The 25,927-nt window shown below is 48.6% G+C and overlaps 1 protein-coding gene across 16 annotated transcripts in view; it reads left to right on the top strand.

Moving 5' to 3' along the window:
- The window catches only part of TCF4 (transcription factor 4), a 189,771-nt gene that overhangs the window by 51,636 nt on the left and 112,208 nt on the right, over positions 1-25,927 (top strand). For 15 of the 16 annotated variants that reach the window (XM_065657689.1, XM_065657693.1, XM_065657692.1 and 12 more), the window contains 2 exons: positions 7,540-7,601; positions 10,357-10,453. The exons of the other annotated variant lie outside the window; for it this stretch is intronic. In XM_065657689.1, coding sequence (XP_065513761.1) covers positions 7,540-7,601; positions 10,357-10,453 — 159 coding nt within the window. The remainder of the gene's footprint in view (positions 1-7,539; positions 7,602-10,356; positions 10,454-25,927) is intronic. 16 annotated transcript variants of the gene reach the window in all.

Here is a 25,927-nt window from a genome sequence, read left to right on the forward strand (position 1 = left end):
AGCGCTGCTGCCAGCTCTTAATGAGATTACTAATGCTGAGGAACTGGGGAGCAAATTATTAAATGCTAGTTCATACCATTATTCAGCTTATTTTAGCAATTTGTGAGAGGGGTGCTTCTTGTAAATCAAACTCCTCATGTATTATTTTTGTTAATTAAGAGTTAAATCCGATCCATCCTGCACAATAAGCTGCAGGAAAAAAGGAGGAAAGAGTGAGGAAGTGCTGGGCACTCACGGAATCGTTTGGGTTGGACAAGATCTTTAAGATGATGGAGTCCAACCATAACCCAGCCCGTGTCCCTGAGAACCTCATGTTCAGCCCTCCAGGGATGGGCACTCGCCGCGCTCTCTGCTCACATCTGCAATCCCCAAAAGATTTGGGATCCTTGTGCAGGGAGTGAATACTGAGGACACAGACCTTTGGAAGGAATGACCCAGCTTTGGTTATTAAAGCAAAGTGTTTCCTAATACCTCATGGCAAAAATTCTCTGGTGCAAAAAAAACCCATTGGAAAATGTCGTTATTTAGAAGCTCAAAGAAGAGTTCTCCCAGAAAGGGGACAAAGTGAGTGTTAAAATAAGAAGGTGACCTTTGGCTCTGGGTGCTGCGGAGCTGGGATGAGCGTCCGCGTGTCTCAGCAGAGAACCTTGGGGTGCCGTACAGTTAACTGCTGAGGTCGTCGTCGTTTGGAAGAGAAGACAAGCCCACCGTTGTCTCCTGGTTGGCCATCTCAGCGCAAGTGGCCTGGCCATAGGTCGCTTCTCATCCAAGTTTCCACCGTCGCCTTTGATGACTCGCTTGGAACTGAAATGTCCATTTGCCTCGTACTGAGACCTTCATAATCCGTTACACAAGGAGAGTTTCACTAAATCTACCCTTACGTCTTTTTAGGTCATGGTGTAGAACATATGCACTTTGCCTGGAGCAAGCGTGATTAATTATAACTTCGGAGTGCTCTAGGTTATTGGGTTCAAGGAAAAATTAAGTACTCTAGTATAGACTATATATGAGTACACAGTAAATTAATTTGATAACTGCCGTTTGTAAACCATGTTCATTTTGTAACTGAAAGAGTCCTGAGAAACAGACACTTTCCTACTAAACTTCATCTCCTCTCATGTTAAAGTAAATAAAAGACCCGTTTTCCTCAGGACACCCTTTTCCCACAGCACTCCCTGCCCCCAGACTATCCAAATCCAGAACAAAATCAAACCTTCAGTTACCTGATAAGCTGGAAAGGACACTATAACTAGAACACAGACTTTTTCTTACTATCTGCTTGTATTTCCAGCAGATCTGCTAAAAACTGGTTAAATGCTGGCGTCAGGCAGATGGAATGGATGTGTGAAAGTCATGTGAGACGCGGGCACAGCCTCCGCGTCGTGTGTGTGTGAGAAAATAGCTTGTGTAACACTCGTGGGGACAATGCGAGGGTCTGTGACCTCAGCCACGGCAGGACAGCGCAGTTCTTTGTTAGGAAGACGAAGATGGAGAACAGTTTCGATTTGTTGACGCTGTTGATGTTTTATGGCAAATGCTGTCGAGTGGTGACCGTCCGTGGATATTTGTACAGACCTTGGAAATTCAGGCAGAAGATAAAACGACCGTCCGATTCAAATGAATTTTCCAATTATTTGTGGCTTTAACGGCAGCCATTGAAGTGCATTGTATATATCTGGCAGCTGGGCCGACTTCCTTGAAAAAAACCTAAAGCTCTGTATCTAATCCCTTGAGCAAACCAATAGTAAATCGTTTCTCGAAGAAGTAATAGGAATTTCCCATTTTGAACCCGTGCTTTCTCCACGCGGCTCCCAGGGAAAGGCCAGCGGCCCCTTTGGACCCAGGGCTGGTCTGTTGGCGCCCGAGCCGCGGGTTGACGTGGTGCGGGTTCTCCCGCCCCGTGCCGCGGTTGTTTGGGCTGAACCTCGGCCCTCCTCCTCAGTCCCCATGTTGTGGCCCACCCCAGGCCCCGGTTTCCACGGCTGGTGTCCGCGGCCCGCTCGGTGCCGTTGGCCGTGTCCCCATGCCCTGGCTCCCCGACGGCTCGCTCGCCTTCGCGCTGCCCTTCTTCCGCAGCACCTCCCTCTCCAGCGCCTTTTTAGCATATGACATTTAGAGCGAAATCTTCAAAAAGATTGCATCAGGGCGTATGCATTTAAAATGTGCCAGCCCTTCAGCTTACCCAACGCGCAGGTGACCAGCTCGTTCTTCCCTTGATCTGCTGCTCTTTTATCCTCCTTCTGGATTTTGTCCTTTTTTGTTGAACTCGGTTTTTATTTAGTTCTTAAAAAACATAGCGCTCCGAGAAAGAAAAAAAAAAAAATATCATTTGAAAAACCAAACAGCAGAAAAGGTGTCGATCCCCAGAAGAGGTGTGTTGAGCCTGGTCTGTGCGAGCAGTATCCGATGAACCGTTCCTCAGGTGCTTCGGAGCTCCAAGGGAGCCAGCAGCGCCCGAGTTTCTGGTTATTGTGCTTGTCTGAGTGCGATAATCACCTTCGGAGCCCAGGATTTTCCCCATCCTTCGCACTTTGGACCCAACCCGAATTCATACAGTGAGAGGTGCTGACTGTGGGTTAGTGTGGCGTGTGTACAAAAAGTTCATTTCGTGTAGAGATCCCTGTCCTTTTCCTTCTCCTTTGAGGATATTTTGGCTGCTGAATCCCATATAAACTTACCGGCATTGGTTAATAAACTATTTGGTTTTTTTTCCTTGAAGATAAAATTCAAATCTGAAAATGTCATCAATTTAAGTATCTTTATGCTCTCGTGTGTTAAAATATTTTCCAAGTTCGTTACGTGATTTTGGAATTATAGTCACGCAATTCTATTTCAGAGCCACAAAGACAAATCATTATATCAATAAATATTATTTTGCAATTACGCACATGAAATGACGGGTCTTCAAGAATTATCGTTGGCTTGGTGAGTAGTTTCTGCAGATCCTTCAAAAGAATATGGCCTAGCACTGAGTTAAAAAGAAAAGAAAGCACCATAGTTGTGTGTTTCTTGCTCTGAAGCTGGCGGAGAAAGGGCAGATTTCCCCGGGACAGGCTGCTTGCTCAGCACCGCCAATACTACATTTGTTCAATGTCGTGATTTCGGTTGTGCCGTTTCTCTGAATATTGCCGTGTTAAACACGAAATCGTGTTTATTCCGAGTTAAGGGAACACAAATACTAGAGGTGACGCTTTAGTCTTAATTAAAATCAAATGGAAAACTCCTGCGGAAGAATTTCACCCGTCTTTTCATAGCAAGTAGATTTACCTGATGAAAACAAACTGAACTTGCCCCTTCTGCTCACTTTGCTATTTGAACATCTGAAAAACTTCTCATATATATATATGCCTCTCTATTTACTTCCATGAGCGTCTACGCTGGTTTGACCAGAGCTTGGGAGTGTGCTCTGGGTTTTCATGCAAAGCTTGGGGAGAGTTTTCCCATCAAACTGCTCAAAATGCTGCTCAGAATGATGGTGAGAACCAGAAGCTTTTTTAAAAAATTATTTTTTATTTACCCAACTGTCTTTCTAGGAGCAAAACGCCCATGATTCTTGTGTTACCATTTACTGGAGTAAAGCATGAGAATATAATTTCCTAGCATGTGATTTTAGGATTTCATATATGTGCCCAAATTCATTATTGGAGGTGGTGGGAGGTTCAAACAAAATTATATTCCAGAGTCATCTAGTTTACTGTCCTGTGTTATTGCAACAGTCTTGGATGATTTCCCAAGTATTTGTTTGGATGATTCCGGCAAAGAGGAGTCTGGCGTTGGTTTTTTTGGTGGGGGGGGTTTTTTTCGTGTGCGCGTATGGTGGTTTTTCTAGATTTTCTAGATTCAGTTGCACATGCTTTGCTGAGGTTCTTTGCTTCAAATGCTCAGCGCGGTTTGACTCCATTTAAACGCCAGTTTTACTTGTAGGTAGAATGTCCGAGATGCTGAGTGAAGCTTTAGTTATTGCTGTTTAAATCCCGCCGTATTAATTGCGCATGAATCGTATTCTGAAAAACTGACCACATCTGTCCGTGGTGATTTGCTTTTTGTGATGTCGCGTTCCTAATGCCCGTGATTAAGTGAGGTTAATTTACAGGAGCCAGATTCTGGAGAAAATTACGTATGTGTTCGAGCTGATGCACTCTGGGATAAATCCAAGCTCTGAGAATAAGTCACTGGAGAATTTGGCATTGACTTTGGTGTCATTAGGGTTTCACTGGCCTAATTACCTAAGTGGCGGTACTTACAGGGTACATAATAAATTTCCGGAATTAGGTTTAGGAGCTTACAAAGCTTCTCGCAAGATCTGTCATACTAAATTATTAGTAAACTAGACGAGATGAACTAGGTGGCAATTAGTGCGGGTCCTCCCCCTGCGGTCGATGTGGGGCTGGTCGGAGGGGCCAGAAGTTGGGTGGCTTTTGGCTGTTGGTCGCTCGCTGGTCGCGCCACGAGGAGCCGCGCGAACCAGATGAGAAGAGACAAGGAGCCCGCGCGCGAGGGGCGGGCGCCCATCTGTTCATCGCTGCGGCTTCCGCGGGAAAAACACACAAATGCAGTAAAACGGGAGGTTTTTGTTCGCTCCTTACAACTCCCTCTGTCTAAGAACATTTTTCATCGCGCCAAGCTCTCCATTTCCCGGCTGAAGACCATGGGGTTGTTTGAAAGCGCGTCTTTTTCCCCAGCTAGAGCTTGTGTTTTTATAGAGCTTCACGTTCCGTGGTTTAGACCGAGTTCCTTCTTTTTGTCTGTAGCTGAGATAAAGAATTAGTGGTTTAAAACAATAACTACATGTTCCACTGTGATCGAGGAATTAGATAATCTGGCATGTTTGCTTAAGGGGTCTGTATCTTGGGGCTTTTATAGGGCAGTATTAAAGCCCTGAGCCTTCTTATTATGCCAATACCCAGAAGATTGCTTTAATGAGAAGTAAAGGGCCTTTTTCCAATTACAAGGGAATAACTGTATTAAGTTCCTGTGTTATGTCAACCTGCTTTGATTTGATTACTGCGAAAGAAATGGATTTATCTGTCAGTGTTACTTAATTAAGCCTTCTCATTGATGTTTTGCAGAGTAATATAGTGTAGTTTGCACATTTAAGTCTCAATACAAAGAAAATTGGTCGAAAGCTAAGACGCGACCCCCGAAAACAAGGCACAAGAGCCATTGCTTGTCCTTTTCTGATCAGAGTCCGGAACTTTTCACTCTGGTGGAAGAACCCGAGCGTTACGTGGGAGTTTTCAGCCAAATTCGAGGCGGCTAAAAATTTGGGAGTCTGGACAAGTCTTAGAGAATTGTTGGGTGAGGTTAGACTGCTCATCTCTACCCACTGTGGGATACTTGGGTGTGCAGAGTGACGCTGGGTGCCCTTAAGGTCTGTCTTCCCCGATGCGTCCCCAAAGGGCGCGTCCCTCCCGCTCGGCCGTGCTTCCCCCTCCCAGGCAGGGCTTTGTGCCCCAGTTCGTCTCGGCTGCACCCAGGGGCTTGGTGCACTCTCAGCACATCAGTCGTTCCTTCCGCGTCACTGGGACCGTCCAGCGGTGGCCGTGGAGCCAGCGTTTCCGTGCGGAAAGTCCTGGGGAGCCCCTTCCCTCTGCCTCAAAAAGGGCTGTGGGAAGAACACGGCTCAGGAGAGGCACCGCGAGCGGGTTAAATCCCGTGCGGAAGGGGTGACGGGCTGCTCTGTCTTAAAACAGAAATACAAACGTACGGTGTGGCGGTCTGCAAAGCTTTACTGGCGCGGAAATCCTGCGCTGACCACGAGCCAGAGTGAGGGGGCTTTGGCAACAGGTATTGTTTCAGATTAGCCGACTCTTTTTAGAAAAAGAAGTACATTAGTAACGGAAGGTTATTATATACATTAATAACGGAAGGTTATTCTATACAGGTGCAGTTTGGAAACTGGGATGCTGGAGGGTGGGACGGTGCCCGTCAAAGTCGGGGGTAATAGCCCCTGATTTTTAGCAGGCAGTAGATCGGGGCTCTACACAGTTAATTGCCTCTTACATAACACAAACGATTTTTTAAAAAATATGCCTAATTAACCTAATAGAATGCTTGATCTGATCTGTCAGGTAAATGATACACATTTTCTTTCTTTTTCTGGAGCTTAATTAAATATTTACCTAAGAGTGTCTTGTGCTATTAACATGTTCATCTGTTATTGAGATAATAGGAATTGTAATTGGGGCAAAGTATTAAACTACACAAATGTGTGGGGTTTATTGTTTTGGTTTTGTGGGGTTTATTTTTTTTGCAATGTATTCTGGAAGTCACCCAGCCTTGGTCCCAGCGCCCGTATTTCCCAGCGCCGATGCCCGTGTCGGACTGCGGGCCGCGTGGAGCCCCCGGCGACCCCGGCGGCGCGCACCGGCAACACCAAATACCTATTTCTCCAGCTAAATTAAAGCTCCTGTTTGTGCATGGCAAAAGGCGAGCGCTATTCTTATTTCATTAGGATGCTAGTGGGTACACAGCGGTGAGGTGGAAAATCGCACTGAAATGTGCAATAATGCTGTTACAGATCAATGTCAATCACGTTTCCTGATATTTAAAATACTGTAAGTAAAAAAAGGTAATGGATTTAAGCAGTACGGTCCGGTCCACCGATGTACTAAAGGATGTGCTTAATGTTGAGCATGAGTGATCTCATTTATTTGAATTAACACCAGAGCGAGCTATGATTTCAGTGGAATTATTCACAGCTCCCATTAAACCTGGTGCAGGTGCCTCGCCGAGCTGCTGGTACGTTCAGCCACTGAGTTTTTAGCCAAGTGGAAAGTCGTTGGAGACTCCCAACTCGTTTTAGTAAAGGAAAGACGTGGGGAAAGTGGAATAAAAATAGAGGCATCAGCGAAGGAACATTGGGAATTGTGAGAAGTTTACGGCCTGATTTTGGTGAGGAACACGTGGTGTTGCAGTCTAGCGGTGGAGGGGAAAACGGGGAAAACCACCCGAATGGTCCGTCTGAAGGTACTGGAGGGTCTCCCACCCAACGGCTGCCACGAATTTTCTGTCAAATGATAGGGGAAAGGACAGAGATCTCTGTGCTCAGCTTTAGGAATGGGCTTTTGTCTTGACGGAGATGCTGATAGGTGCTCCCATGCTGTTCTGGAGCAGAAGCCTGAAGGAGGTGGTGAGGGCTGCGTTGATTTCCCCCAAACATGCCCTGCTGTAACTACGAGCTTTCGTCTGGTTTGTCACGGTTTATTTTTCGTGTTTGACAATACCTGGTTTTGTCCTGGAGATCTGGATAGGACTGTAACTGGTCCAGAGCATCACTTTGTAAAGTGTTGAGACACTGAGCTGCTGGAGTCATTTTCCTGTTCAAACCTCAGGTTCCTGAGGGTCCGGTTCGTTTCTGCTGTGAATTTAAATGAGTTAATTTAAGCAGTGGGTCAGAAGCCACTACCATCGTAGTAGCCCTGTGCCTGATTCTTAATTAAAGGCAACAGGAGATTAATTTGAAACATTAATTTAAAAGTGCCTATACAAAAGGAAAGAATTATTGCAATAAAGCCTAAAGAACTTTTTTGTCCCTAGATGTAGAAGACAGAACTAGCTCAGGGTCCTGGGGGAATACAGGACATCCTAGTCCATCCAGGGTAAGTATATCTAATCTTTTTCCCCAAACCAGACTTCCTGCATATGTAAATTCACAATCTTAAATATGAGTTTTACACCTGATTGCATAGAAAAATGGGCATGCAAAGTTGGCCGTAGCCTGTCTTCTCTTTAAAATTGCCTTTTTTTTTTTTTCCTGAACGTTCAAACTTGATCCTGTGATTGAATTTGGCACCTGCTCCACTACCTCTAACAGGTGGCGAGAATATTAATTAACCATTTTTTCTTGCTGGGCTATAGCAGCCACCTCCATCCCTGCGAGTGCAGGTGCAGCAGGGATGTTCTGCCCGCTCTTTCCTTTCCTGCACTTGGATTTTCAGGGATTGCGGGTGTCACCACAGCCGAGGAGAGGCTGTGGGCAGCTCCTCTGCAGGTGGGAGCTCTGCAGCCACCCTAGGGGCCAAGATTTGGGCAATGAGGCTGGAGAAGGGGCCACTGCTCCCCACGTACGTGTGGGGTCCCCCCAGGGAATGCAGACACGGAGCTGCTCTGGCCCGGCGATGCTCGGCGTTTGCTGAGCTCTGCGAGACAGCTGGAGTCAGTCATTTCGATTGTGGCTCTGAATGATTCTCCACATTCTTTCGACACCTCCGCGCTGGGATGCCAGTTACTTCGGTGGGGAAGAAATGCTATTTCCAGCAGAGCAGCTGTGCCGTGCACCCCGAGCCGCTGCCGAGCAGCGCGGTGTGAGCTGCCCTGTCCGTGTCCTCTGAGCCCCCCCTGCAGCCCAGCTCCCACGCCAGAGCATCCCGGCTCCCACACCAGAGCATCCGGGCTCCCACACTGAAGCATCCCAGCTCTCACACCGGAGCATCCCGGCTCCCACACCGAAGCATCCCAGCTCCCACACTGGAGCATCCCAGCTCCCACACCGGAGCATCCTGGCTCCCACGCTAGAGCATCCCGACTCGCTGGCTGGAGCATCCCAGCTCCCACACTGGAGCATCCCAGCTCCCACACCAGAGCATCCTGGCTCCCACACCAGAGCATCCTGGCTCCCACACCAGAGCATCCCGGCTCCCACACCAGAGCATCCCGGCTCCCACACCAGAGCATCCCAGCTCCCACACCGGAGCATCCCGACTCGCTGGCTGGAGCATCCCGGCTCCCACACCGGAGCATCCCAGCTCCCACACCGGAGCATCCCAGCTGCCACACCAGAGCATCCCGGCCCCCACACCAGAGTATCCCGGCTCCCACACCAGAGCATCCCGGCCCCCACACCAGAGCATCCCGGCTCCCACACCGGAGCATCCCGGCTCCCACACCGGAGCATCCTGACTCCCACACTGGAGTATCCCGGCTCCCACACCAGAGCATCCCGGCTCCCACAGCGGAGTATCCCGGCTCCCACACCAGAGCATCCCAGCTCCCACAGTGGAGCATCCCGACTCGCTGGCTGGAGCATCCCAGCTCCCACACCAGAGCATCCCGACTCGCTGGCTGGAGCATCCCAGCTCCCACACCGGAGCATCCCGACTCCCCGGCTGGAGCATCCCAGCCTTGCCCGTCCCTGGCTGGGCACGCCTTGGGCTTGAGCACCATGATGATTACTTGTGTTTACTTCCTGCAAGCGCATGAAGAACACTTAACGCTGGGCAAAAAGTGGCTTCGCTCTTACTTACGCCCTTATTGAAACAGTTTGTTTAAATTGCTCTTTAATTGTTTTCTAATTAACGTGGAGGATCAGGGCTGGCGAGCGGCGCTGCCGGGAGCGCCGTGCCCCGGAGCGAGTGTCGAGGAGAAGCGCGGCTGCCCTGGTCGTCCTGCCCCGTCCTTCCCCTCGGGGTTTGGAACGGGGGTCAGCCCAGGGGATCCCCGGCCCCGCCGCCCAGGGAGGGAAGCCCGACACCTTTTCTTATTCCGTCCTGCTTAGCATCCATTACGTCATTACCGCTCGCATCTGTCGGGTTTATTTTTATCCCTTTTTTTTAACTTGACACTTGTATTGCTTCCGAGGGAAAAATGTTTTGAAAAGTAAATTCTAAATTTGCACACACAATTATTTATGCATGCAAAAACTTGAATGTGAGTGTACAATTAAGTTTTGAGATATAAAGAAAAGAGCACGAGCCTGGGAAGAATTCTGGAGTTTCAATCAAGACTGTGCATTAACTTGCAGAGTTATTCTGCAAACAGCCTGACCTCTCTCTCCTTCCCCCTTTGTAAAATGATGATGGTATTTCCATGTCGGGAGAATTAGTTTCTCGTGAGTTCTTCTGAACCGAAGAAACAAAACATTACAGAACTGCTGCCCTTGGCCGATATTTGTAGTTTAAATTCTAAAGTTTTTTTTTATAGGCCAGTGCATGTATATAGCGGTGAGGTGATTAAGGCAGCAAATTTCTACATAAAGATAGATTTAAAAAGCAAAACGTTAAAAGAAGTATTTCTTTGCTGTTCTTGCATATGTTAAGGGCAAGAAGACTTTGATGCTGAGAGCGAGCTTTATGCTGAATGCTACAGCACGAAATTTCAGGAACCTCATCTCAGTCACCCATTCAGGATTATCCACACAGCAAACCAAAGTCAATTGCTAATGAAATAAAAATTTGAAACAGCTTTAAAAATGTTCTGGAACACATTGCTTCCAGCAGAATCAATAGGGGAAAACAATAAAGGGAGCGATATTTCTTATAGCTGACTTAAAACTGAGAAGGGAAGTAGGGACCTGTAGGTTTTGCGAAATGCCTTTTAAATTTGTAAAATTGTGTCTTTTTCCCAATTTGTTAACAGAACTATGGAGATGGGACTCACTATGATCATATGGCGAGCAGAGACCTTGGGTCGCACGACAATCTCTCTCCTCCCTTTGTCAATTCCAGAATACAAAGTAAGAAATCGAATTTCCTAACTCGACCGCGTTGGTGAAAGGGGAATAAGTGAACCAGAAAGAGAATTCTGAGGGCTTAAATCCCTCGTCTGCGTTTTGGGGTCGATTGTACTCGGCATAAGGGTGGGAAGGTGGATTTTTAAACACGGCGGCAGTGCGCAGAGAGGCTGTAATTATTTGTAAGTGAATGATAGCTACTTTCTTTAATTACGGTTGATGAATGAGTTTGGTTAAAGTAAATATATGATGTAAAAATATTAGTAATGTTTATGCTTGGCCAAGATCACACCCTTCTTCTGCCGTTGTCAATGAACTAACCAAACGCTTCGCTTTAAAGGACTGAGTGCGCGCCAAAAAAAGCATGGAGCTGAACTGCGATATATCATTCCTCAGCTCTAATATACGTCTCTAAAATATGCCTTGTCTTTTAAATTGGGAAATATTTGCGAGTTGTTCAACATACGGGGCAATGTTGGAGCTTGTAGTCATTTGTATGTATTCACATACAAAACATGGTTACAGCAGTTTTAAAGGGTCTAACGTAAGCCAAAAAAAGCATGGAAATTTCAACACTCCCTTCTTAAGTCACGCCACGGGGTCTGGGGAGCGCGCGGAGCCGCTCCGCAAAGAGCCACGCGCCTGCGAAACCCTCTGCGCCGCCTGCGCTTTCCACCGCAACCCTAGAACTCAGTTCTCTCCTCTTCTGCCTGCCCTGGGCTTACAGACACATCTCGTTCCCGACTCCCATTGTTTTTGCCAACCTTCGTGAAAATACTGGTTTCACTTGCTTTCAGAAACCCCGCTCGGTCCAAGCACGTTCGGAGGCGCCCGGTTAAAGGATTGAGCTGTGTCGTACCCTGATGTGGAACCCTGGAAGTGCCGACGTTTGCGGGAGGTCCCGTTGGTCCCGTCACCGGGGCTGGCGCGGCCACCGTCCCCCGGCCGGAGCTTCTCAAATGCCCTGGAATTTTGGGGGGGGGTTTAAAGGAGATTTGGGAATTTCAGCCGGCAGTATGGCCAGCGATGTCCCTACGCAGACCAGTGCGTGTGCAAGCGTACGGTGAGCGACGAACAGCTCGTGACGAGTGCGCGCGGGAGGTGCTCCCCTGGCAGAGACCGAGCCCACCCCGCGCCCGTCGCGTCTGTGTTGGTGATTTTAGGAGGAACGTGAGCCTGGTGGTGGTGAACGTTGCCGAGCGCTGGTTGCTCAGACCCAGAGCATCCAGCTCCCCCGTCCCGTTGCCCACGTGTGCTTCTGGTTTCCCTTCTCCTGGCAGGTCGTCCAGCTCCCCCAGGGAAGGTCCCCGTAAACTGGCGTCACACACCTGCACGTCACACTGTCGTTTTCTTTCGCTGCTCCTTTTTCTCTCGGCAGCTGCCAAAGGGCTGCTTGACGATCATCCAACTGGAACTGGTGGTGTACTGGTGTATGCTGTTGACTGGAATGGAGTTGCTCCCAATTTGGTGTGGTTTTCCAGGCAAGAAAGACTTTATTGTCGCTGGGAATAGGTATTGCTGACCCCGTACCTGTGCACCACGAATGTTTGCAGACAGGCTGTGCTTAAATGAGGGCCTATATTGCATTTTCTTTTTCAGATATTTGGTTTTTTAAAGTCGTTTTGCCGTGGCCAGTGTGCGGCAGGGAGCTGGTGCGCTAGGTTTGGAGCAAACCCGCTGGGGAGGAGCAGAGGAGTCGCGGCTGTTGCTCCAGCTCCTCGAGCTCCTGCTCACGTCTGTTCCAACGCAGTTTGCTTGGTGCGTGTCTGCAGTGCCGCTGCCCTGCCAGGTATTTCCTGCGTTCGTCGGAGTGTCTGAGGAGGAGGAACGTGCCCGGCGATGGGATGTGCACGGGCAGGTAGCTGCGCCGGCGCGGCACATCCAGCATCGCTCCCCATCGCCTCTCCCGTTGCCGGCTGCCCTCTTAGGGAATGTTCCTCATCCTTCTCCTTGGGATCTCTTGCTAGTACATAAAACCATTTACAACCTACAGCAACTTGCTGCTAACCCTCCTGTAGCTTAATGGAGCATTTCTCTGCAAGGATTAGAGCGAGGTTGCGGGTGCTGCTGAAGAAAGCTGCTGGCTTATGTGGTGACCTTTGAATCTCATCTGGGTTAGCGCTTGATATTTTGATTTGGTTACTGTGGTCATATTGTGACAGCTGCTCGTTCATTGTAATTCAGTTCCTCTCCTCGCTTTGCCTACCAGGAATATTTAGGTTTGTGTTGCTTCAAAGTGCCCTGACCGCCCTGAATTGAGCCCGGCGCGTCCCACAAGGCGAAGCTGTGAACGCTTTGGTCGCCGTCCCAGCAGAGGGGACGGCGGGGACAAAACCTGCCCTGGCTTTACAAAGCTGATTAACCCAGTTTGTTGGATGTAGAAAAAATGAGAACAGAAAAGATCAAAAGCACTGCTCTTATTTTGTTGCACGGTTTGTGTACTCCTGCCCTCCGCGTGTGATATTTCTGGTGTTCAAAGTAGTGATTTTATAGATGTTGCCGAAAAAGTTTCTACGCTACTGACTGGAAGACAGTGTTGAATTTCTGACGTTGCTCTGCGACCCTCTCAGAGGATGCAGGGCCACCGAATGTCCATCTCTTAGTGGCCGCGGTAGCTGGTCGGTGATCTAGTGTGTGAAGACGGCATCTTTGCTCGTGTAAATATTCCCCTGCTGCGTTCTTCCCTTTTCCTTTGAAGAATCCCCAAGTCCTGATTTCCCCCAGCACTGCTACTGCGGAGAGGGTGCTGTTTGCTGTGCCAGCGCAGACCGAGTCCTTTAACGCCTTTCTGCTCCATGTGCCTTCGGTTTATCTCTCTGAAGAAGGCGCGCTGGATATTTTGCAGGGATATTGTGAGATGTGACGAATTCCTGCCTGGAAAACATCCCGAGTTCCTTGGTTGCTCTGTGTACATGCCAATTTTTGATATTATTTTTAATGCTATGCACTTGTCTCCGTACGAATGTTGCTGTGGCGTTTGCCTTTAATCCATACAGCTTTGATTCCGTTACTGGTGGTGTAAGTAGAACTGGAATTTTTGCAGATCAGTTAAGTTTACCCAACACAGCATTATAAGGGCTTGCTTTCAATTGCTAAACTATAAACATTTGGGATGAAATTTTCCATGCTGTGTATCTGACTCAGCCTGATTATTATTTTTTTAACCTTCTGCAGAAATGATTTCAACATTTCCTAAAATGAGATTACATTTCATCCTGGCACATTTTTGATTTCTCTCAGTTGGCGTCTGGCACATCACGAACATTAGTTCTTTTTCACACCACCTCTGTTATGTCAGGTGGCTCTGGTTCCCGTTTCGCAGCTGGAGAAGTGAAGGTACGTGAGGAACCGCAAGGGAAATGTCGAAAACTGGCCAGTGGTTTTCGGTTGCAAATCTGAAATGCAAAAGGCTTCGATGGTCTCTGGGTTCGGTGGCACGCAGAGCTGCCGCCGCTGCGGACAATCGCGCTTGCGCTGGGAATGCGGGTGGTGGGGGCGCCCGCTGCGTCGCCCCTTCCCTTGCTGGTGGCTGTTTCTTTATGAGCGTTTCCCAAACCTCCTCAGGGCAGGGCAGCCTATTAGTCTTAAAGGGCGTTAATTGAATGAGCCTGGTGACTTACGGCAGGTAGAAAACAAAGCCACGACTATTACATTTGGAAAAAAGAAATTCCGTGCAACACACAGAGAGAAACAGGGCAGTTCTGTTAAACAGCAGCCAAAGGTGAGTTTTCAGGGATCTTCTTTTCCAGAAGAATGCGCGGCCGTCTGAGTAGCCGTAACATTACCTAAGATGAGATTTAACAACAGCAAATCTGAGCGTAGCAACTAAAAAGGTCCAAAAAGGCCTTCAGAAAGCAGAGGGCTGGAAATCCCAGGCTCCACTCGTCGTCCAGGCGTTTCACGGGCGCAGCTGCCACCCCACAGCACCTGCGGCTGGAAGTTGGGGATTCCCCCGAGCCCCCTTGGCTCCCCCAGAGCGGCTGCACCCACACACATGCCCACCAACCTCATTCTCGTTCTTCCCGTCCCCCGCGAGCACAGAAGGGCAGATCTGGGACAGGGTTTGCAACCTCAATCCGGGAAAAGTGATCTGTTGAGTGGTTTTGCCAAATCTGGAGTGTTTCACCAACCCAAATATCTCATTTTCAGTGGCTCCAAACTTTAAAAGCGGCGCTTGGCTGGGAAATAGAAGTGCCCCCTGGAACGCTGGGAGAGCGAGCACTGAATTAAAACACAGCAAGTAATTTCAGACAGGGTCTATTCTGTTCTTTAGCGGACACGTATCTACACCTCCGTGTCAGCCGAGGCTCCGCGTCCCTCCCCGGCCCGGAACAGCTGGCGGGATTTCTTCCAGCCTTTTTTTCTGGATTACTTGGAGCGGTTTCTGCACAGCAAAGTCAAAGCGCTTCTGGATAACCCCGAGCAAGAGTTTAACTCTGCCGGGTGTCAAGGCCGAGACCTGCGGAGCTCAGATGTAGCACTTGAGCTTTCTGAGATAAGCACAGCGAAAATCACGGGATTTACGGTCGACGGGGGCCTTGAAAGATGCCTCAGAAATGCTTTGTACAAGACACCGGCTCCCGGCCCCCTTCTTCTCTGCTGCTTTTCTTGTCCCCCTTGCCTATGGACAGAATCAGCAGAAAAGAATCCGCGCCGAGCAGCATTTTGTAGCTGTGGATATAAATGCGTTACAGCTCCCGATGATGAAGAGTTAATACATTTTGCAGCAAGTCAGTTTTGCAGACGCTGCCAGTCGGGGTTCTGAGCTTCAGCATCCAGCCCCAGCCTCTGGACAGCCCTGGAGAAAAGGAATTACAAGGACATTTCCAGTTAGTTGGGGAACAAGCAGCAGATGTATAAATAGAAACTGTAGACTGGCAATTAATGTCTGCAGACTGAGCAAAGAATTGAAATATTATTTTGTACTACATAGTTTTCGGTGAAGTTTACATTCCATTGTATTTTGTTCTTAAACAAGTCCAAGCATTTTTAATAAGTTATTTTGTGCGCCAGTTAGGTTCTTCATAGTATGGCATAGACTAAAGCTGGGTGAAAAATCAGCATTCAGCTGCAAATGTATTTGAGCTGTATTTGCAGCACAAATTGTCAGTTTGCAAAATATTGCCTGAAGTTACCGTTTCTGTAGCCAGAGGAGCGTCCTCTGCTAACAATCCAAGATTCTGAAAATTCCCTCCAAAGCACATTCCCCAGCAAAGCAAAGGGACCGGAGCTGCACTAATTACTCAGAGGCCCCGGTTTTGTCTGCTTGAGCCGCCGCATTTTTCTGCTTCACAGGCATGTAATGCAGAAAGGGCTTGTGAAGTAACATCCAGACGGCGCTTTAATGGTTAATGAGCTTCTGCCCTTTGCAGAGATGAACTCGGTCTGGCTTTCAAATAAACATTTGCTGCTGTTGCTCCAGCTGAGCTGATATTCGTGGCAGAGGGAATTTGAGCTCACACCTGTTTGAGCATTAAAAGAAACCTCTAAGTGACTTCCTTAAAATATTCATAGAGAGGAAAAAATTCAATTTCTAGAAAATCTCACCCCACCAGGAAAACCATCGATAGGCTTTTTTTTTTTTTTTTTTTTTTTCCCCCCCCCTGCGAAAACAGCACCAGAAGAGCCCTCGGTTTGCGACTGAGTTGCAATCTGTATTTTGGCGAGTTGCGTGGAGCCGCGCGGGCGGCGAGCAGACAGCTCCAGGTAGCCAGCTGGGGAGCGCCTTGGATTTGCATTACAGCTGGAACGCGGACATGTGGGAAAATCTGGGAAACAAAACCAATTTGTTGAATTACTAGGTCATTTACATAGCTGCTCCAGTCATGGTCCGTTAAACAGGCAAAAACAATGCTTTTGTTCTGCTCTCTAGTTAAGGCACAGAATGTGTAAAACAATGCCGAGTTAGCGGGATAATTGATAATCGGTTGGAGCCCGTTCGTACCTTCAGTCTGAACTTCACAGTGATATTGGATCGAATTGGGCATTAGTTAAATAAGATGAACTTATTTTGTTAGGTCTCGGTATGTTCTCCTACCAAAAAATAGATCAAGCTGCAACTGTCAGGGCTCGGAGGTGGCTGAGCCTTAGTCCCAGCCTTAGTCCCGGCTTAGCCGCAGGCAGGGCTTTGGGCAGAACAAACTGCCCTCCGCTTTGCTGCAGCGGGTTTCTTGTCGTGCTTTTCTCTGCGTCTAAGGACGTGTCCAGGAGAGCAAATGGTCATTGCCTTCTGTAGGAAGACTGGCCAGTCTTGAAGGAAAAACAAAGTATTTTTCCCTTTGTAGTTTAATGTTTAATTCTGTCTCTCGAGACGTCTCCTGACAGGTCCGTCACGGCTTCTCCGCTCCGGTCCCAGCCTCCAGCGCTGCTCTGGATTTAGCACATTCGGTCAGATGCACCGAATATACAAAATCAAATATAAAACAGTTCCGATGGAAATGATAAAAAGGGTATGACAGGAGGGCACAGTAATTCTCCACAGCATCATGCCAATAGATACATCTCGCCATATGGTCTGAATTAAGGACAGCACCAGTTCTCACACTGTACGGGGCTGATGGGATCCTGGGTCCGCGCTTTGATCCTTGTACCACGTGAAATAAAAAGATATGGAGCATGCATTTAACAGGAACCATCGGTACTTTAATGCCATTCTATTTCTTTTTAACTGAAGTCAGAGTGCTCCGATGCACTTCTCTGTTCTGCAAACTTTTACTATGTGATTGTGGTCTTGAGCATATTTGAGAACTCTAAAAAGAGCACAGAATGAGAAGTGATGGAGAGGGATATTCTGGGAAGCAAACATGCTGACTAAATGTGATAAAGAAGAAACGAGGCCAAAAATCAAATATTAAAAAGAGCGACATTGTGTGTGTGTGTGTGTGTGTATACGTGTGTGTGAACTACTTGGAAAAAGCAGTTTGGATTAATTCCTGGATGAGGAAGCTATGTAAACAGATCAGCAAGAATTTAGTTACAAGCATTTTTAATTTGTTGTTTAAATACCTTTTAATTATGATATCTATATCCAAACGTTCATATCCTTTCTACTATTTATATTTTCATTTTTATGTGTCACTAGAATCGAAGATGCCTGATTCTGGCTCACATTGCCAGCAAATTCTCTTTTTCCAAATACATCTTCTAGGAGGATATTTTTTTCCTTCCTAAATTTTAACTTAACTCTTGGAAGGCAAGAATTTAAGACGTAAAACATCAAGTTCAGAGAACGTGTGGAATGAGGTTCGGTGTAAAAAAATAATAATCTGAAAGCAAAGAGAGAGAAAGGAACAATTGTACACGAGGTTAAGATAAATAATCATGAAAGATTATTGCAATGCATAAAGAAGAGGAGGTCAGTAAAGTAGATTTTAGGACTTCTTAGAGATGGAAAGGGTAATTTATTGACAGATGATGTAGACACTGCTAAAAAATAAATGGATTTTTCGCCTCAGTGTTCACAAAAGAGGATGGGGAACAGATGCCAGAATCGGATATAAATTTCCCAGGAGAGAGTCAAGAAATATTGAAGGAAATAGGGATTATTCCAGAATGGGTGTTCACACAGTGGGTGAGAACATCAGTAGATGGATTAAACTCTGTAGAGGAGCCATCACAGAATTCTTAAATAAGAGAAAGGAATATTTCATGTTCGTGGGGAAAAACCAACAAACGGAGCAAGTCGCCTCCGTTGCGCAGCGTCCTCAGCTCCGCAGAGGGAACCGCGAGGGGCTCGGGGTCTCACCGCAGCGGCACGGCGCCTTCGTCCCGTAAGGACTTCGCAACACCGCCTCTGTGTGACTCCGGCTTGATTATTTTAGAGTAATTTTAAGTAACGAAAATGTATTTCGCGATGAGGAGTCCAGTCTTCACAAAACGTACAGTCCTGGACGGACGGGAGACCATAGGCAAGAGCTCAGCTGGGTCAGGAGAACGTGTTCCTTGAGGGAAGCATCGCGGATCCCCAACCCTGAGCTGAAGCGTTTCCAGACGGTTTCTGCTGGGTGCTCCATTCCGCCTCCCCAAGGCAAACCGCCGAGGTCTTGGAGTTCTGCCACAAGGAACACCTTCTCCACCTGGTGGGGAGCCGGGGACGGCGTGGTCCGGTGGTGGCGTTTGAAGGCAGATGCTTCAGGTCACGCACCTGGCATGGTTCCGTCCTCGTGGTGTGTAGGAGGGGATAGGGCCAGGGGATGTATTGCCAGGGTTTTGTTGTTGCGTTTGCCCTCGGGGTCAAGTTCACACTTGGCCACGCTGGACCTCAGTCTACAAAGCACTAATATCCAAAGTTCTGATGCTTTTCTGAGCCTCCTCATGATCTAGAAGAATCCTACTCTTGCTGGCACCGCCTGCGGTGGATGAACTGAGTGAGCTTCACACTTTTATGGACTGAACTTAATGTTCAGTGTGACAACGGAGTTCCATCTTAGGTGTCCTGCCAGCCTCGTCCTTGAGTCTCCTGTTTCTTCAAAGGTGTTTTTGCTGTCACGGATTTGATATCAAAGGTTCTCATGCCTCTTCTCGGGCCAGATTCATTAGTGTCTCGTACTCGTTAGGTCTGGCTGCCTTGGCAGGAACGAGGTCTCAGCGAGTCTTACGGGTATTTGGTGGATTGTGAAAACGACAATGCAAACTGAAACTGAACTTAGGTTGCCCGTCTGGCAGAGGAGATCTTGAACGTGTGGATACCAAGCTGATTCAGCAAAACACTTTCTGTTTAAAACCTTGCAATACTTTAGAAATAGAATCCGGATCAAAGGAAATTCACATCCCCTGGGCAGAAGTTTCTCTGCAATCCTTTGGACAGCTTTTGCAGAAGACCCAACCCTTGCCTCTGCCCTGCCCTCTTCCCAAGTGCAGCTGCCGGCCGGTTTTCTCTGCCGCTTTCTCATCGCTGCAGCTGCAGGGCAAAGGTTCCAGCAGGGAGGCTGTTCTGCCTCCATCCCCCCTTCTCCCTTGACCTGCGGACTGGAAATGTGCTTTGTTTTTGTCGTCCTGAGGAGACACCTTCCGGTACCTCCGCCCATCCTCCTTGGTGGCATCCGAGGTGACGAAGGCTGATATTTGGGAAATGGAGGAATGTTTGGTAGCCTGATGGACCATGAAACTTCCAAGTAAATTTAACTGGACCTTCCTGTTAAGGATCTTCTTGCAGCTTCTGCTGGAAAAGTGAAGTGTCCGGTAGATGCACTGTAATTTGGATAATACTTTGCCCACTTATCATAATGGGAATATGTTGGGGCTTCAGTAGCCTTCTATTCCACCACCAGCCTCTGAAATTACGTCTCTTGAGACGCGCGGGATCGCCGAGGAATCTCTGAAAAGGTGATAAATTCTCTCATAATCCCTGTTTTGTGGATGGGAACACCCAAACGTGACCAGAGGCTGAGTTTATCGCCTGCAGCCCTCGGCTCATCCGTGTTTAAGTTCCTGGAGCTCCGTGCCAGCCTCCTGGTCATGCCAGACACGTCCTTATTGCTCACTTTGGTCCATGTCCTGAATCCACTCAACATAATCCTTGTTTTGCATTGATGGAGACTGCAGGAACCCAAGAGCTTCCAAAGCATGAATGGCTATGGAGAGAAGTCACACGTTAAATTTGCCTTTTTTTCTGCCGAGCGTGTCCAGGTTCCATGGGTGTGGTAGAATTACGGGGGCTCGCTTGAGGATGGGTTTGTTACGAAGGCACTTTGGCCTCCTGCTGTTGATGCAGAAATCAGCTCTCCATGCCCATAAGCAAAATTTTCCGTATGTATAACGCACCCGAAGTTCCAGCCATCTTAAATGTATACTCTGTGCCTTTTTGTGGTGGTTGGATTCAAGGCAATGGGCCTCCAGCCTCTGCATCTTTGAGCTTCTCTCGACTATGTTTTGAGAATCCACCTGAAGTTCGCTGTTGAAGCGTCTCTGCTTTTCTGCAGAGCTGCGGAGGCTTGGATGCTGCGCGGAGGACTCGGCTGACCCCGGCCGGGTTCGGGGCGGGCTGGGCGCCCCGCCGTGCGCCCCTCTGCTGGGGAGCGGCTCAGCAGAGTTCCGCTGCGGCTTTGCTGCTTCACTCCGGCGTCTTCACGGCCGACCCTTTGTTTGACTGGCTTTCCCCTCTTCGGATGGCAGAACTATTCTTTGTCTAACTTTGATTTTTTTTTTCTTTTTTTTTTTCTTTTTTCTTTTTTTTTTTTTTTTTTTTAACATGTGAAATGGTTTTGATCACGTTATATGGAGCTGTCATCACACCCCGAACAGTTGCAATTTCGGTGCCTGCTCATGTGGCGCACACCTGTAACGTGTTGGGAACGGGCTTGGCTTTGAAGCCAGACTTGTTCTCTCATAAGGGTCCACATATTTCTTCCATCATGTAATGAGATTTGCTGATGATACAAAACTGAGGGGAGCAAGCTGCGCTTAAAAGAGAGGAGCTATAAAATACAGCGTTGGCCGCAGTCCTGCCCTTGGGTTGGAAAAGAAGGAAAAGCGAAGGGAAGGGAAAGGAAGGCAAGGGAAGGGAAGGGAAGAAGGAGGAAAGAAAAGGAAAAGAGAAAGGAAAAGAGAAAGGAAAAGAAAGGCAAGGAAAAGAGGAAGGAAAAGAGAAAGGAATGGAAAAGAGAAAGGAAAAGAGAAAGGAAAGGAAAGGTAAAGAGAAAGGAAAAGAGGAAAGGAAAGGAGAAAGGAAAGAAAGGAAAAGAGAAAGGAGAAAGGAAAGAAAGGAAAAGAGAAAGGAAAAGAGAGGGAAGGGAAGGAAAGGAGAAAGGAAAGGAAAGGAGAAAGGAAAGAAAGGAAAAGAGAAAGGAAAAGAGGAAAGGAAAAGAGAAAGGAAAGGAAAAGAGAAGGGAAAAGAGGAAAGGAAAAGAGAAAGGAAAAGAGAGGGAAGGGAAGGAAAGGAGAAAGGAAAGGAAAGGAGAAAGGGAACGAAAGGAAAGGAAAGGAAAGGAAAGGAGAGATGTGCTGATGGAGTTCTTTGTAAAAAGCTGGTGGTTCGAGGGAGGTGCTGTGAGCCAGATGCCCAGCAGTGGCAAGCGGTGTCCCTGTCCTCCCGAGCGGAGATGGAGAGCAGCCAGCAGCGGCCCCTGGTAGGAACCGCGCTGACGCGGGAGCTCAGGAGCCTTCAAAAATGTCAAAAGGACTTTTCCGATTTCAGCGACTGAGGTGAATAAGGAAGGAAAGCGGGTAATGTGAACCTGCTCCTTCTCCGATGTGTTGAACAGGAGAGAAACTGCGCCGAGCCCCGCGGTGAATAGGAGACCAGGTTGTGCTCCATGGCCGGGGATGATGCGGGGCTTTGTGGGGAGCCAGGAGCAGGTCCCGCTGTCCTGCGCAGGGTGCACGTCCCCCGCGCTCCCGCTGCTGCCTGGTGGGGTGATGGAAGACAGCGCTTTAAACCCTCACCCAAATACAAACCAGGTTTTTTTCCCTCTCCCTCTCTTTTTTTTAATGTTCTTGAAGCTAATGGTCTGAGATTCATGAGCAAAGGTTGAATAAAAGTCAAAGGAAACTATTTTGGCACTTTATAAGGGATGAGTGAGGCCACATCCGTAATCCAGTGCACGGTTCTTGTCACCTTATTATTAGAGCTGTGTAAATCTGGCAAGGATTTGTATTTGCCAAATATACCTCTGGCCTAGATTTGGGCTTATATTTGGAATTGGGGCCAGTTTTAACGCCTGTGCAGTTTGTAATTTTTGCCAGTTTTAAGCAAAATAACAGGAAAGAGGATAATGAAGGACAGAGGAGTCAGGAAAGCAGAAAACTAAGAAAAGAAGGAACAAAAAAAAAGGAGGAGAAAATGACAAAGGAATACGGAGCCCATTCCTTCTTTTCTCCTTTCTACACAGCCCTTCCTTAACATATCCTCTCTTCTCCCCTTCCCGCTTCGTTATTGCTCTCTTTGAATTTAGAAGAATTAAGTGAATCGAGGCACTGTGCTCTGCTGGTGCTCCCACGTGAGTTTTTTAATTCGCAGGCTTCTCCCTTAACCTGTCTGTCACACATTTGCCGCTGACGGTCGTTTCCTTTGCCGTGCCCCGGCGTCCCTGGGCCGGCTGTGCGCGTCCCGCGCCGCGCGTCCTCTCCTGCGCGCAGACCTTCGATGGACGTGCGCAGCAGCCACGTGGACGTTCTGAGGACTGACAAGTGTTGCACTCACATCCGTGAATTAAGCCTTGCAGACAGGCTGGTGAGACAGGTAGATGTTATTTGCCAATGTTATCTCACCCCCTACGTCGCGGAACAGGCGGATACGCTCCCTGACAGCGAGAAGCCACACGGGTCTTTCCTTCTGAAGGTCTCGCTGGTCAGGGGGTGGGAGTCGCTTTCTTCAGGAACCGGCCTCGGGACTTGGCTTTGGACCCGGCTGATTCTCCAGGTCCCACCTGCAAACCGGAGCAGCCCCCGTGAAACCAGGGCCGGCCCTGGTACCCGGAGAGGTGGTGGCTGAACCATCCCGGAGACATCCCAGGCCAGGCTGGACGGGGCTCTGAGCAACCTGAGCTGGAGCAGATGTCCCTGCCCATGGCAGGGGAGCACTGGGGAGCTCTAAGGTCCCTCCAACCCAAACCATTCGATGATTCTGTGATTCTCAAGGCCCTGCTCGCTGCAGCTGGGTCACCAACGCGTCTTCTGCTCCTGGGATCTTCTGCGTGGATCGCCCAGCTCAGGATGTGCTCGCTTTTTCTGAGAACGTCCGCAGCGTCCGAGCGAGATGGAGATTTGTCCACCGTCTTTAGCATCTCGCGATGCTGCGTCGAGGGGATGGGGAGGAGCCCAGGAGCGCGGCTGGCTCACGCTTCACGGCGTGGGACGGGAGGAGCTGGCGTCGCGGGGCTGGTGCTGGACCAACGGTTTGAGCGGATTTTGCTGGCGAAGCTGCGGCTTCCCCAGGGTCACCCGCTGAACCGAAGCAGAGCTGGAAAAAGCGCCGGCACTGAGGTGCAAGCAGCTGTAGGTGGTTCCGTCTGCGACTGCAGGTGTGGGCGTGCGGAGAACCCAGCTCTGGATCGGGTTTTATTACAGATAATTATCTGTCTCATATGGTGCATTGGATGGGTGGAGCCCGTTTATTGCATTATTTGGTTACTTTCTTCAGGGGTGATTCATTGACTATCGTTAACACATACAGATTGAAATGTGGCATAAGAATAGTACGGGAATGTCGAAGGTGCCGCAGCAGCCAGCTAAAATGAGCATTGATATTGAGAATTCCTCCGTTTGCGGGGGAAAGCAGGAGGGTGGGCATGCAGGGGGGCCGGGGCACATCGGAAGCCTGTTTGACCCGGTGACAAATACGGGGTTGGTCACAAGCCTGGAGCCGAGCAAAGGCCAGATGTGAAAGGGATTCCCCGCAGAAGCTCTCATCCAGAGAAAATAGCGCAGGGCCGCGTTAATGGCCAGCGCTAGAACCAGATACTATCGGAAGTTAAAAATAGAAGCGCGTGGGTATTTGGAATACACGTTGGCGGGGCAGGCTCACGTGCAGCCCGAATCCCCGCCGGTGTCCGCACCTCTCTGCGCGGCTTGCGCCAGAACGGCGCGTTTTCCCTGAAAAATATTATCTTTGGACGCGCCTTGCGCGCTTTTGTGACCGCGCACTTCTTTCTTCAGAGGCGCTTGGCAAACTGCTGCGTTTTCATAACTTTTTGACAACATCTGAGCTTGCAAGGCTCCCGTGCCCTCCCTTGCCAGTTTGCATTTTATCGGTGTTAAAAGCTTTGCTCGTCCCCAGCCCCAGCCTCCCCAGTCCTGCCAGATCCGCCGTGTGTCCCGCTCGGCGGCTTTGGCACGATGGAAACGACCTCCAGGAACACGCAGACATCTCAACCCGTCCGCATTTCGCAGGGTCTGAGATTTACCTGTTGTGCTCAGCGTAACAAAAGAAATGAGATCTCTGTAATTATACCGGAAGGGGGAGGAAATGGTGGTTTAGTGCCTTTGATCTGGAGGGAGAATAGGCTCGGCTTTTGGAAATTTAATTTGAAAGAATCTAACGTACGCATCTGCTTTTTGTGCTGCCATTTCTTTAGAGCCAGAAACCAGAAATTTATTAATGCAAATGTGTGGATTCTGGTCGTTAGAAGAGAAGGAAGCCCGTTCAAAACATCAGTTGACTCTTTTTCTTGATAGCAGGAGAAAATTTTAATAGTTATGATGGGTGCTGGTGTTACGGAGTTTATAGGCGAAGTTTCGTGCAAGCAAGCAGACAGCGTAAAATGGTAGGACGCTTCTGGGAGCATAAATATTTCTGGGAAGTAGAATATGTGAGTATTTCCAAGGTACTAATGAAAAGAACGGGGGGAAAATTCTCTCAATAAGCAGTTTAGAAATAACAACCAAACAAGCGTGTTGTAAAGCGGCCCCGCGCTTGCCCGGGTGGGCGATGGGGGAAGAGGAGCCTTTCGTTCTTCTGCTCTGCTGATGCCCAACGTGCTGTAAAATTAGTTGTGCCTTGTAAATTGAACGGGATCCAAAATTCAGGGTAGATACTTTCAAAACATTACTGCAGAGATGCGACCCCTGCTTTTTCAGGACTTTGCGCAAAAAGCGAGAAAAGACACATTGGACAGAAAAGCGTGCAGGAGATAGACTTTGGCTCTAGTAGATGTTCCATCAGAATTTCCCCTTTGCACCTTCTTTTCCTATTCCCTGTCAAAACCTGCCAAACAGGAGCTTGGTCAGTCTCTGAAATAATTCCGTATAAATGAAAACCTATATCTTAAAGCATATGTAAAGAAGCCCTGAGCGTTCTGTGAGACAGCAGAGAGCTAAAATAAACCTGAAAGGTTTTGTTTGTTTATTTTTAAATTAACCTGTTTTGGTGCCTTGTAACTGCAGTGTGTTTTTTTAAATGGAATTCCCTGGGCCTTTGCCTGGGCAGCACCTTCCATCAGGTGAGTGTCTGCAACAAGAACATCTCTCAGATCCACACAGTCTAATAAGATGCCCAGCGTTAGCCCGCTTTCGAGAGCTGGACATTTTCATCTCGGCCACCTTTATTTCTTCGTTCTGCTCTTTCGGAAATTGCGCATTTCTTTATCTTTTTAATGCAGCAGGTTTCAGGCTGCTGCAGTTGAGGTGAGTTACAGAGGACTGGCAAAATCTGTCCAGCAATGGAAAAACGAGGTTTTTGTGGTGTGATGACCGGAGTTTCTGGGAGGGGAGCAGCAGGGTTCCCCGTCACCATGGGATGGACGTGGGGGCGCGGGTGCGGTACCCAAATCTGCGGTGGCTTTGCCGCGCCGTGGCCTGCGCTGCCGGGTCGCGGTGGCTGCCAGGGCTTGGATTCTTCTTCCACCCAGCCACGGGGACGAGATGGTGTTCGGTGAATGTCACCCGTGGGCAGGAGAGGTTAAAATCCTCCTTCCCCAGCAGTGCCCCGGCATCCCCAGCCCGGGGCTCGGGCAGGGATGCGGCACTTGGAGCTGACCCCACCGCTGGGGACGTCTGTCCGGCTGCCTGGGGTGGTGGGTGGCTCTGGGACACCTCAGGGTG

The sequence above is a fragment of the Caloenas nicobarica genome, chromosome Z (genome assembly GCF_036013445.1).
Source record: "Caloenas nicobarica isolate bCalNic1 chromosome Z, bCalNic1.hap1, whole genome shotgun sequence".
NCBI classification, from domain to species: Eukaryota; Metazoa; Chordata; class Aves; order Columbiformes; family Columbidae; genus Caloenas; species Caloenas nicobarica.